The sequence below is a fragment of the Mytilus trossulus genome, chromosome 3 (assembly GCF_036588685.1).
Source record: "Mytilus trossulus isolate FHL-02 chromosome 3, PNRI_Mtr1.1.1.hap1, whole genome shotgun sequence".
NCBI lineage: Eukaryota > Metazoa > Mollusca > Bivalvia > Mytilida > Mytilidae > Mytilus > Mytilus trossulus.
In genome coordinates, this window is record NC_086375.1 from 75,240,110 (window position 1) to 75,255,070 (window position 14,961).

The 14,961-nt window shown below is 31.0% G+C and overlaps 1 protein-coding gene across 1 annotated transcript in view; it reads left to right on the plus strand.

The window, feature by feature from the left end:
- The first annotated feature begins 855 nt into the window (after positions 1-855).
- The window catches only part of LOC134712419 (cyclic nucleotide-gated channel rod photoreceptor subunit alpha-like), a 109,672-nt gene continuing 95,566 nt past the window's right edge, over positions 856-14,961 (plus strand). Inside the window, exons 1-2 of the mRNA XM_063573946.1 lie at positions 856-967; positions 1,895-3,699. Of these exons, the coding sequence (XP_063430016.1) occupies positions 2,352-3,699 (1,348 nt within the window). The 5' untranslated portion in view covers positions 856-967; positions 1,895-2,351. The remainder of the gene's footprint in view (positions 968-1,894; positions 3,700-14,961) is intronic.

A 14,961-nucleotide genomic window follows, 5' to 3' on the forward strand; every position in this document is an offset into this window, starting at 1 on the left:
TATTCAAAGATATTACTGCAAGAAAATGCTGCGGTCTTGTGTAGGTAACCTTTTAGAATAAGTTTATTCAAATCATCAACATCTTTACATGTTCGTTTCCAAATTTACGGGGTCATGCTGTCAACCAAGTTAAATGAAAAATGAAAAGCGAGTAATTTATCATCAAAAGAGTATTTTACACTCCATAAATAATTCATTTCATTCCGTTATTTTATTATATAATTTGACAATCAGGTTCTTTAATTGAAGTCATTGAACTAGAGTAAAGTACAGAAATATTGCAACACTTGCTAGAAACCAAAATATAAAGATATTTGGTTAGGTTACAGAGGTATGCACTTGTCCACAAGAGACCTAAGCTGAGATGTGGTAATGATAAGATTGTCTCCATTTTATTATCTGTCGAGCTCACGGCCTTGGATTTAAAAGAATCTAAAAATTTCATTCTTTACAACTTCCGTGTAGTTAATATGTCAGATGTCCTTTACTTGCAAAAGTCTAAGGTTTAAGAAAACCTCAAATGGTAAAAATGTTTCTCTACACAATTATATCGTCAAATCATTTAGTTATACTAACAAATATGTAATCTTTTACGGTATAATTACCCTCTGGATTAGCTTATTGACTCTCAAATTGAGAAGATTCCTTTAGAAAAATTGTCAATAATGAATACATTCATGCTAATCAAAATATACACAGATTTATGTTAAACAATGACAATTTTACTCAATAATAGTTGTATTAAATCGATAGAAGATTGGGTTACAAAAATCACCGTTATTTCCGTAGCATTTTCCAACTGTTTGTATTTGCTGATCTTCGAGAGGAAAGGAACTGAATTCTATGCTGATCCGAGACACATTCTCCGAAAATCAATATGTGAAGATGAAGGCGATTTTGACTGAGCGCATGGCTCATTACTATTTCCTTCGTATTGGATCCGACACGGAAAACTTTATCCTTATATGTGAGTATGTCTTTTAAAAATTATTCCAATACTAGTAATTTATCTATTTTCAAGCAAGTATGAATTTAATTATCTCAGCTTCATGTGTGAAATTGATTAGGGACAAAATAAAACCTACGACTGTTAATTTCATAGTATTTGTAACGGAACAGTTTTATGTATTTTTTCTTCATGATCATGGTAATTGACATTCCGTAAAAGATGAAGGCGACCGATTTATCAACAAATGTGTTTGATATGCCGACTATTGTGTTAATTGTTCTTGTTGTTTTTAAATATTTAATAAGGTAAGTGTCATTCCGAAAGACATCAAATTGAAGAAACGTGAATAATTTTGCTAGAGGTTTGTTTTATTAATTCATGATATGGTGCAATGTTGCACATTAAAACGTTAATTGCTTTCACGACAGCTGTTGAAGCATCTTCTACAGACGAGCATGGACCTAGAAGGAATTATACATTTTAAGTCGGAGGGAAGGATTTTCTTTTCGCATTAGTACACTAAGTTATTAAAAGGAAACAATAAAACACAAAACGTTATGTCGAATTCATATTTATAATAAATTAAGAACATACATACATTAAGCAATTTTCAATAAATGACGACAAAGAATTAGAATACTACATAGTATAATATACAATACAATAAACATATTCAAGTATCTGGTCTCTTAATGTGCACTTAAATGACCAAGCTATTTGATTAGCTTATAAATAAGATAATTCCGACTAAACACAGTGTAACATTACCATAATGAATACTGTCGATTTCCTATGTTCCCACAAAATCATTATTCACAGCTGTTGAATTTATTCAATGATTGAAGTTATTTTTATGATATGTACATATACAAGAGAGACATGCCTTCATCTTCATATAACTTCTATATATGGAAATGAACCTCTTTACATGTCCATATGTTACAGAAAGAAGATAATAGGAATCACAGACAACAAATAACAATTTCCTAGCATCGGATTAACGTCAATGTACAGATTGAGAAGTGTATAAGACCATTGACGAATGATGCGGAATTATGTAGTGGAATGGAAAACAAAAAGAAATATTCAAATTATTCTCTCCTTTTTCTCGTGGCATGGATTTACCTTGAAGGAATGAATAAAAGTTTATTAAAAATGGTCTTTGATACAAAAGGTGTATACCCTTGTTAAGAATGACTCTTTGATGTGAAATGGCAGACAAACTTAATTTACAGCAGGATATTTTTTTCTACAAAATACATGAGGATGAAAGAATAAACAAATGCGTAATATGATGTGAAATACTAAAACACAATTTTGATGGAAGTTGATATTTGTGAAAGTTAGCTAAAACATTATTTAAAAGAAGTGTTTTAACTGGTTGGTGGCATTTATAGGAAATATGTCCAGTTCCGCGGCCAAAGGAAAAAGCAACGAACCCAGTGTAGCAGTGAAATATATACCTTGCTCAAAAGGTGACACAGAACACACTGATGATGAATTGGAAGAAATTGCAATAATGGGGAACGATAAACACGATAACAAGAGGTCAGAATCAAAGGAATACGGGAAGCCCACAGCAAATGGACCTCATATACTTTCGGGTGGAATAGGATTATTTCAGGTGATAAATACACGCGACAGAACAATGTCAATAGGGGAACGCCTCAGTAAAGGGGGACGAATCAGTCTATCGTCTCCTGTTTATTCAAATAAAGTTGTCGAGCAAAAATCAAGGTCAACTTCAAAGCAAAGTTTAATGGATTTATTTGGAAGTAGAATTGACAGAAGTAAGTCACGAGCAAAAAGTTTTTCTGCTCGAGGAGATCTGTCTTTGATGAAAAAAGTAAGATCTTCTGAGGTTATGACACCAAGAGAAATACGAAAACTGCGCAAGAAAGATATAGAGAGTAAATTTGGAAAGAAAAGCAAAATAGTGAAAACAGAGAGATTGGAAACTACCACAACACTTTCTGATCACGAAGGATGTAATTGGACCTTTGTTTTTGACCCATCAGGGCGGCTAGCCTATTGGTGGTCATCAGTGGTCAGTTTAGCATTTCTCTATAATTTTTGGGTTATAATATACAGATATGCATTTCATGAGATTGATACAGAAAATTACGGTGTTTGGTTCGCTTTAGATTACACGGCAGATCTTCTTTATATTTTGGACATAGTATTTCACTTCCGGACGGGATATTTAGACGATGGGGTTTTACAGACAGATGCTATTAAGTTAAGAATACATTATATGAATACAACTATGTTTTATATAGATTGTTTATGTTTGTTACCGTTAGATTTTCTTTATCTTTCAATTGGATTCTGCTCAATTTTGCGTTGTTTTAGATTAGTGAAAGTATATAGATATTGGGCATTTTTAGACAGAACGGAAAGGCATACTAATTACCCAAACGCTATGAGAACAGTCACTCTAATGCATTATCTGCTTGCCCTGTTCCATTGGAATGCTTGTCTGTACAATATTGTTGCAACACATGAAAACGCATCTAGTACATGGTCAATGCCAAAAGACGATGGATCAACTGTTAAGAAATACTTACATGCATTATACTGGAGTACACTTACACTTACTACATTTGGGAACTTACCAAGACCATTAACCGTATCGGATTATTCATTCATAATTTTTGAGATGATTTTTGGACTTCTACTGTTTGCGACTGTTTTAGGACACATTTCAAATATTGTGGCCAACATAAGTGCTGCTAGAAAAGACTTCCAAGGTAAGCATTTTCATTACTAGTATATATATCTTCAAAATGTTAGACGTAATACGGCAAAACGTTGTCCGAGTCCCCATTTGTATGTCTGTCCGTTTGTTCGGTTGATCACATATCGCAAATTCTCTAATTGTGTCACCATGTTAAGCCAATAAGACAACCTCCCGAGTGCTTGTTTCTTTTTTGTCATCATTAGTTGCAGCTTTACGGAGCTATGACAATAGTACAGTCAACATTGTTTGTCCGTCTGACGACAACTTTACCTTTAGTTTTTGTTATATAATAGTTAATAATTTCAATTATTTACGCTCTCATTATATATATTTTTCATTTACAGAGTTATGGGACTTTGTTCACTTGCATATTCAGGTTTGATTGATCTGATTCAGGTGACACATTTGCATGATTATATTTATAAAGATTTTGAGAAAAAAAACCTTAAGTTTCAGTTTATGTTTGGAAATCATAGTGAACAGGTTTATCATACGCAAAGGGTGCAACGTTTTTAAGTCTCGCAGGCCATCTAAGTAAAGGTAGATTTTATTAGGCCAAATATAGTTTAACCCTTTCGCCATACATTCAGCGACATTAGCTTTTCAATATTCAGATTAGGAAAATGCTTAGTTTATAAACCACGTTATTTGCAGCCAAGTGTCTCAATATTCAGAGGAATAGCGTTTGACCTTTTGTATATAGTAACATATTAACCTAAATTTGTTGGTCACTCGTTAACTTATCAATGGAAACTGATTTCTGTCTAAAAAAATGTACAAACACTTCTTTTAGTTTCTGCTAGTTGTTATTAACACCTAAGTGTATCTGTAAGAGTTTAATATAAACAGTATTTCTCTAAAGGCAAAATGGATAAGACTTAGTAACAAACTTACTTACGTAAGCTTTTCCACGGTACATTGAAAATGACAACACACTTTAAGAATAATCACGTATTATATTGAAGTGTACAATTATCATGAAATAGAAGTTCCGTAATACTATATATAAGTTCCAAGTGGGAAAAAAATGTTCTGTAATGTTATTTTTACTGTAACGAATATTACAGTATACTTTCCTTACAGCATTAAGGATATAGATCATGTGTTCCAACAGATATTATGATATTGTTTATAACAAAGTTTCCAGGGAACTTAATTCTGTTAGGCGGAACAAACATACGTTGTTGATACATATCATCTGAAAAGAAAGTGAAGTACAATGACAGGTGAACGAAAAAGGGACAAATATATATATATACATACAGACAGGTAGCTAGGTAATGATGTCTTTTTCCTTATTCTTAGAGGACCCAGCGATAAAAAGTTAAATAACAAAAATATCGAACTCAAAGGACAATTCAAAACGGAAAGTCCGTAATTAAAAGGCAAATTCAAAAGCTCAAACACATCAAACGAATGGATAACAATTGTCATATTCATGACTTGTTATAGGCATTGTCTTATATAGAAAGGGTGAATTAAGCCTGATTTTATAAATAGATAAACCGTTCATATTTACAATACTTACCAATTTAAAAATCTTGAGTCCAATAATGTAGATATTCAAAAACGATATATGCTCTGCATATACATCTTTATTCTCTCAAACAAATTAAGAGAGATATAGATATAATTATGCATATATCAATACATTCACATTAATAGCGTACAAAAGTAGATAGAAACATTTACAGTTTTTTCTAAGAATAGTTCATTTTTTGTTCATCTACCTTTGAATAAGTTAACACAACTTATCTAGTTCTGAAGATGTTTTGGAATTCATTAAAACAAAAATGTTCATAGTGTTATGTCTGTTCCTATAATTATTCTTCAGTTTTATAATTTAGTACATATTTGTTTGATGGTGATTAGTTTACTCGCTTCCGCGTATAAAAAATCAGGGTGATATATAAGACATGATTTAAAAAAAATTACAATAGCTAATATAATGAAAGATTTTGGTGTCAGACTTATGTTATCAACACCAAATGTTTAATCCAGCAACCAAAACATGAATGAATTCATATGTATTATTGTTTTCTGGACCCCCCCCCCCCCCACACACTTATTTTCAATGCAATTATCAGTCTATATATTTTCTAATGTTTAACCTTTACCAAGTCGTGATAATAAAACCTTTCTGTATGTTTTAGAAAGCCTCGTTAAAGGGTTAGGAGTAAATACTATACCAACCAATACAATTAGAGAAAGTAATCCCAAACGAGTAATAACTTGATTTTGTATAAATAACTGTAAAATAGTCAACTTTGTTTTAATTACTTACGATAAGTGCAATATTTTCATGGTATATAATTGCTTTGAGAATACAAAATTATTATTTCAGGATGAAAATCAATTTTATCAAAAATTGGTTTGCTTGGTATGAACATTCTTACTAATGATACATGGAGCGCAGCGTTAAATTGTTTAGATTCATTTTTTTTAATTCATTTATTAGAAACATCCTTTATAATGACATGGATAGCATGCCGCCCCATGAATATTAAACAATACTTAATGAAATTTTTAACATTAACTGACATCAATATTCATTGATATACTTGAAAATTGACACAAAGAAAATATTAATTGGTTTCTAAAACACCGGCGACAGTGAATAAGCCTTATGAATAAGAGAGTACGCATTTTCAAAAATAAATCAACTGATAAGTTTTCAAACTGATTAATTCATGAGGGCATCTTTTTTCTGTTCATCGATCTTCATATAATTACTACAGTCTTTTGTAAAACAAATTGTCTCTTAAACTACTTATAAGTACACGTAATTTACGAGTATCATTTCCAAAGTCAGACAGGTTATATGAAGAAAAAGTGTTAGGAAGCTATGTATGCACTTTTCTATAAAGATTGCTATACTAAAATACTGATAAACTATAAGATAAAAACACACCATAAAGGTACATCATTTTATTATATTTATCTGATATTATTCTATTTAAATAAAATTACTCGACTTTGTTTATTACCAAACCTGTATATTTGATCTGTCTCAAATATGAGGGTACAAGGCATGTGGGTACCAAATCAATAGATGACCTGACATACAAAACAAGATACATATAACACATGATATAAAAAATCTGAACCAGAATACAAACGTATGGTATAATGCAGTAGTAATTTATATAGGATATTAACGCAAACAGTGTTTACAGAAAACAAAGTTTTAACGTCAAATACTGTCGAATTTATTATATGCTAAAGTCTCTCACCTTTTCTGTATTTTTTGGATATATTTTGAATTTGGCCACCAAAACAAATAGAACATAAACTGAACGTGATAAATGTTTCTAGACTTATTCAATACATAAATGATCACACTTTTTGTGACCAGTTTATTAAAATTCAAAGTTTTGAACTATAAGGTATCACAGTGGTCAACAGTTTGGTTTAAATAAAGAACCATATGTGTAACTGTTTCACACCTTTTACACTTCTGAGGGAATTGAGAGGTCTGTTTGTATCTGGGAACTTGTAGTGAAACACTTGTTAGACTAGTTGAAATCAGTTGTTTGTATAACTTGACTTTTGACTTTTTCTATTCCCAAATGCATTCAGAGTAATCATAAAATATTGTACAATCGTTTTCTAAACTGATATTAGAACACCTGTATTTCAATAAAAATAAAACCAACACCGGTAGCTAAAACAAAGGGGGGATTCTTCCAACAAAAGATACAGATTCAATTTTCTGAAACGAAAATACCAAATCCAATTTATCTGTACTTATTTCCTTTATTTCCTTTTTTAGTTTGATGACAGACACTATCCTTATTGCCGAACATTGCAAGGAAGCAATCTTAGCAATTTAATCTATTATCTAATGACCAGTACCTATATTTAACAATGTATATTTAGGTACCAGTCGGTATCTATTATCTAATGACCAGTACCTATATTTTACAATGTTTATTTAGGCACCAGTCGGCATCTATTATCTAATGACCAGTACCTATATTTTTCAATGTATATATAGGTACCAGTTGGCAGCTATTATCTAACGACCAGTACCTATATTTTACAATGCATATTAAGGTACCAGTCAGCATCTATTATCTAATGACCAGTACCTATATTTTACAATGTGTATTTAGGTACCAGTCGGCATCTATTATCTAATGACCAGTACCTATAGTTTACACTGTTTATTTAGGTACCAGTCGGGTTGATAGTAAATCAATAGCTCTTCAACATCTAACATGGCGAAACTAAAATACATCCTGAACTCTGTTTTAGTTGATTTATAGTTGAACTGTTAAAGTACTTGATCGAGATGAATAAAGGGAATTTGAGTACTTTATAATACTTATACTATAAGTTAAGTTTTTAATTAATTAATTTTTATTGACCTTTTCGACGTTATGTTCGAACATTTGGGTAATTCCTTTTCAACTTTTGATATTGTCAAATTTCCAATAATTGGCGTCGAGGAATACTGATGAATACTTAACTTTCGAAAAGTGCATATGGTGTATTTAATTAAGCTCGAAAATATGTCAAAAGATTTGCGTGGGAATATTTGTTTAGTGGGAAAGGTTAAGAAACGAATTACAAATAAAATCTTTAAATCAAGAACAACGCCAAGGATGCACATTCTTATATGGAGAACCTTTAGTATTAAATTTTATTTAAATATTACTTATTTTTTAACGAAACAGCAGTAATTCGTGCAAAGTGTTTGCGTATGAGAACAAAATAATGATGTGTTTCCTTAATCATAGAGCGTTTTTACTGACTTAATTCAAGTTACATAACTAGAAGAATTAATGTGACCTTCTCTTATACAAATGTGGGCTTTTATGTAATGTTTCAAATACATTACTTTGTTTGATTTAATAACAGAACAATACATGTGCATTAACGATTTTTACCTTTTTCAATTTTTCAATTGGTGCAATCGTGTGTTACAACATCTGATAATTTGTATCAGAACAGGAAAAATGCATCAGATACTACAAGTTCAATAAACAGTTTTATTACATCAACATTAAATTTGTAAGATTTACGAAACAACTCATGTATGCAATTTTTGGTACAATTCTGAAAGTAAATAAGTAAATGAACACAGATTTTGCTCGTTTCTAGAATGATTAAGTTGATAAAGTAATTAAAAAAAAATACTCACTGTAAATCATAGGTACTAGTGATGACTATAAAAGATGTTATCGCTGAGACTGACTTAAAAAAAAATATTTTAAAAAGTATAGCGTATGTCAGTCGACAATAAAAGGAGTGTGCTAACAAATACAACTTGACTTGATTTGATATACACGTTACATAAGAAAAAAGGTCGATTTATGGTGGGAACAACAGCAATTTTTAAATAAAATTCCCAATGTACTAGTTATCGTTTTTAAGTTTTTTTGTGTGTTCTACAACGTATATGGTCTTTGATTTCAGTAAGATCAACATTGATGAATCAGCAAATGACTTTTTAGAAATTCTAAAGTTTCTTGCTTGAATTTTTAACAAAAAATGAAAATAAAATCTGAAATCTCAGTATTCACGTTTTTCAAAATTCACTTCTGTTTTCATTATGATGTTTACCAATATTAAGTGAAGCATATCGGTTCAGTTGTTTGACACAATTCAATTTTCCAATTCGATACGCTACACTCGTTGACTGATCAGTATGTTTTAATTCGATATTCAATACATTAAGCCATTCAACAATGTAAATTCAAAGCAATAATAAAATCAATATGTTACCGCTAATGATATCAACAGCAACAACACCTATGAGAACATTACGAAATTATTTTTTTCTAAAAAAAAACCTCGTTAAATGTTGTAGGATAGCTAAATTGTTTTTCAATTAATAACTATTACAGTGTCGTTCATCACATTAACGGTGTTGTAAAGCTCATCGATTACCTTCATATCAACTGCAGGTAAATATAAATTGCAGGTGACAGTCGGTAAGTCGTCTGATTCAACGTCACCAAACTCGTATTGAGTGACGTCACTTGCTGAAATGTGAACAAATCGATGTTATATCTTGTAGTTTAGAAACTTAATAACATGAGACAAATAAAGTGAACAGTAGTATATCGGTAATCATCGGCTACCTACAACCAACTCCTCCAAACCGATCAGTAGCCAGGGGTTGTTTTTACGAACCATAATACCCTATAAAACCATTAGACAAGATTATTGCCGATTATTTTTTTAGCTGCATCTTATGTATTTTATATTGGCAGAATGCAGGAATTATTCAAGATTAACACATAGATTCGGGCATCAAAAAGCCCCTGGTCGTAATAGCAAGTATCACTCCATTAGAAAAACCAGGCTACACACATGTAACCTTCATGTTTCACGACTGCAATCCTACCTCTCAATTACACAAAAAAATCTACAGATCTAAACTTAAAACACGCGATATAGACATTAACTACTGAATAATTACATGGAATTCAAATGCAATTCAATCAAAAGTTGGTTAAAAATATGCACCCTTCTATATGAAGATAGTTTAAGCTTAAGCTCCATAGTTGGATGAATAGTGCCACCAAAAGAGAGATAAGAACTTTATTGTGAGTGTGAGATGTCAATTATACCTAAAACTTGAAAGATGACCGTAAGGAAAGGTTGACCGCAAATGAATAAAGTAGTATATTATGTCTCTATCCCTTGACTTACACGGTAACCGTATACAATTTTAATCAATAACTTTGTTGAAATCTTATTTTTTATCCCGTTTTTATGATAATTTGTTTAAACTTTATTTTTGGGATATTTGTTGTTATTTTGATAAATATTGAGAAAGTTTGTAGATACAAAGAACAATTAAGGCTATAAAAGGAAGAAACAATGTAAATCATGCAACAATGCGTGACTTAAAGTCGTTTGTAGCTTAGAATACATCTTAACTTAATCAACTATTAAATATATAGAAATAACGTCTTCAAAAGGTCAAAGTACGTGAAACAGAAGTTTAAATTTTATTCAATAAAAAAGGAAAAGGTCAGAACAATCAAGAATATGACGTCTTAAAAAAAGGTAAAGACCCTTTATAACCTAACCTCTTCCAGAATCACACAAGTAACGACGCCATATTCTCATTAAACTTGATCATACATATTTCTGCTCATATTTCCGCACTTTCCGTCTAAAAGGTTGTAGGTCAAACGGACACAATGCATGAACATTTGTTGCAGACACTTAAATAAATCCTTTTTATTGGATAAAAACAATTATTGGAAATAAACCAATAAGTTATTGTGTAAAAATGAAGAACGAATTTCCTTCCTTCCTCAAGGAATCTTTACAGCAGTGGTATTCTGTCTGATATAGCCCATGAATCGATATTGCCATTTATACGACATACGTCTGTAAACTGAACAGGGAACCATATGAGATGTCTTTGTCAGAAAATAGAAATTGCATACAAAATAAATTCTTTATTAACGAAGGCAGATTTTTCCGTATTCAATCAGATATAAAACACTGATGGCTACATATAGAGATACATAGTTCAGCATCCGTCTTTAATTTGTTCACTGCTAATTAAATCTGAATAAACAAATCTTTCAAACGAAACATTCGGTATAATCAATTGGTCCAAATTGAATAGTTTTCTCCTTCCGCTGCTAGTACCAAGCAAAACATTAAACCTGCGCACAAAAGTAAAATGAGAAGAAATAAAATTGTTCATAAAAGCATCTCTTTGGGGCATTGGAATGATAGCTGATTATAGAATTACAGAACATATTGACAGTATTGTAACACGCATTGTGGAATGAAAAAAAATGAAATAACAAACGTCAAACCAACATACTAAAGAAACAATCAAGAGGCCTTCATATGGTTCAACTTGCTACTAATAAGGTCAGAAATAGTAAAACGAGATGTTGGCAAATGTAAATAACACAACAGCCCAACGATTCAAATAACAAAAAGATATTTTATGTCATGTGATGGTATCTTAATCTTTGTCTATAAGCACAGAGAAAGTGAATGGTTTAACAGAGACGTTTGACGATCTGTCATCAACACTGAAATAGTTCAATGGACATCGAATCATGAAGTCCTACTTAACACATTTAAAATAGAAAATAACCATGAGTAACTATATCTTAGGATTGACGAGTAGCATTCTTCTGCTTGTTGCTAAAAGTTATGATGCTGTATGTCTGTGCATCCCTGTGAACTGTTTTTGTGTTGTTTAACAACAAGTTCTTATGTTACATTACATATGTAAATGGTACAATATCTTGTGCACACCCAACCCATATTTCATGTAATTCAAGCAACATCTTATTCACACCAACCCGATATGATACAAACATAAACCAAATACCCTATCTTAACAATTTAATATCCTCTCTCCCAAGATTTAAGAATTAATTTCATATCCTACCAAAATACATACTGTATTTTATGTGGATTCACCACATAACCTATGTTTATCCGACTTATATCCTTTTTACGCAAACTCAATGTCGTATGTATGTCCACTAACTCTACATCCTATGTGTTTTCGTTTTAAATAATCTGCACACCAATCTGATTTCCTATGTTCGTTTACCATACAATTACCAACATCCAACACATATCCTTTTGTGACCCAATTGAAGATGCTTTCTTTTCCTATTTATCTTATACTTAGCAGATTTCAAATCTATTTTGACGTTTTAAGATATCAAAATAATAATGTAGAGATATATTTCATATAGTCCGATGTATGTGTTATTGTTTTGTTTTTAGACTAGACGAATACAACAAGGAGCAAAATAATAATGTAAAGATTAAGACAGGCTTTTGAAAAATGAAAAATAAATGTATTGGTCTAAAGCGATTTCCGAGATTTACTTATACCCAGATCGCTCAAACCATAACTTTGAAAGTTAAGGTTAAAACAGGAATTAAATTGGTAAAAGCAGGCACATAGATTGCAAAAAAATCAAAACAGTATCGAAATGCAAAACAGCGATATCAAAGCTATTGCATTCAAAATAAATTTCTCTGTGTATTTCAAATATTTAGCCACATTTCAGTTGAAGACATTTTAACGATAAATTGTTCTTCGTCATCGCTTAAATCTTTTGCATAATTATTCAACAGAAAATAATTAGAAAATTACCATGGTAAGGGAGAAAAGCTGATAATGTTAGAAAAGTCGGCATATGAATAATAAGTATTGTCCAATGCTATAAGTCTTCAGGTTTAGAGAGAAACTGGTAGAATAATTATCATATCAAAACGTTTGTAGTCTCACCATTTGGACGTTATTTTTTATTGATATAGAGTGAAATTAGTTTTCTATATTTGTCTGATATATTTCATATAGTCCGATGTATGTGTTATTGTTTTGTTTTTAGACTAGATGAATACAACAAGGAGATGTGATGAATATCCCAATCAGACAGTAAACCAAAACATAAACCTAAAATACAAGTAGATGTTGAACACTAGACAAGTGCCAAAGAAACTGAAAGCATGTGCATGCTTTTTCGCTATTTGTTCGGGTTATTTTTTACTTTGACATATATCATGTTTTCATAATATTCATTATTTCGATATCTCTCAGAATTATGGGTTTTCTTTGGTATTTATGCCGTTTTATGTGAGCAAAATATCGTCTGTCTTTATTTGGTGTATGAGAAATGATGTTATTGTTAAATCTGATTTTTTTAAACTTGTTATTCAAGTAGTGTCATGAAGAAATGGATTTTCACTGAACCAAAAGTAAACAATTACCAAGTCAGCATGACGGTATTAATAACACAATATTGATTTTAACAGTAAAATGCAATAGTATTACAAAACTTGAAATGGTTTGGTGACAGATGTTGACAGTCAACAGAGATAAACACCCTTTTCAATTGCATAGTTTATATACAATGATACAGAAATCTAGGGTTTATTAGTTGTGTATATATAGTTTAAATTAAAATAGTCTTATTCTATGCATTCCCTTTAAAATTCACCTTTCTGATATAATATAAGCAGGTTGATTAATGGAACATCGTCTTTTTGCGTTTATACCTTAAACATTAAAAAACCAGCCTAGTTTATAGATCTTTATTTTAGTTCTATTTGTTATTCATAAATCATAAACCTTTGCATATTGAACAAAATAGTAATTCTGACTGCCTTCCTTGCGCACTGTCATGTCTATTCTTGAAACTAGATATAGAATAAAGATTCTTTATTCCTTTCGTGTGGGTTGAGATATATCACAATGCACGTAAGCCATCCAAAAAAGTGATATAATGCTAATACCCAGTTTATAAATCTAAGACAGTGGGACGATAATATCCAGTTTATAAATATAAGACAGTGAAACGATAATTTCCAGTTTAAAGAGCTAAACATAGTTTTTGTTAACAGAATAAATGTGCACTTCAAACTATGGTGAATGAACGCATATATTTCCGTCACTAAGTCGGCTTGAAAGCGATCTATTGTTTACATAAGAATGTTTACATATAACATTTAAGCATTTTAAATGTCAAAGAATCATTGTCTTCAATAATTATTTGAATTATACATTTCTATTTCTGACACGCAAACGTTATTTATTATATAATTATAGAGTAGGACACAAGACTCGTTTCCTACGATAGAGTGCAAAAATTGTCTCTCTACTGTATAAGTATCATTTTTATCCTTTTCAACACCTTTTTACCAGTGTTTATTTAGTTAGCACAACATTTTAATACTAAAAAGTTTAGGTTGTGTAAATTTCAATAGGTACTTCTCAGTCATTTAATAAGATACCAAGACAAATGAAATACCATATTAATGGACAGATACACTGTGTCGATGCCACTGCTGGTGAAGGTTTTTTCCCCCGAAGGTATCACCAACCAGTAGTCAGTACTTCTGTGTTGACATAAATTATAAATTATATGATTATAATGATAAATCAACTGTTAAAAAAACTTTGAATTTTTGAAATTCTAAGGCTTTTTACCTCAGGAATAGATTACCTTAGCTGTATTTGGCAAAACTTTATGTTTTTTTTGGTCCTCAAGGCTCTTCAACTTCGTACTTAATTTGGCCTTTTTTACTTTTTTTTATTCCAGCGTCACTGATGAGTCTTTTTTAGACGAAACACGCGTCTGAAGCAAATACAAAATTTAAATCCTGGTATCTATGATGAGTTAATAGCAAGACGCGATCTCCCTGATGCAGAGTTAATAAATCATCAACTCCCTGAATCTCTATGAATGATCATATTGAACTAAATTAAAAAAAATAAACCCTACAATTATTGTTAAAAAAACTACTGTTGACATATTTA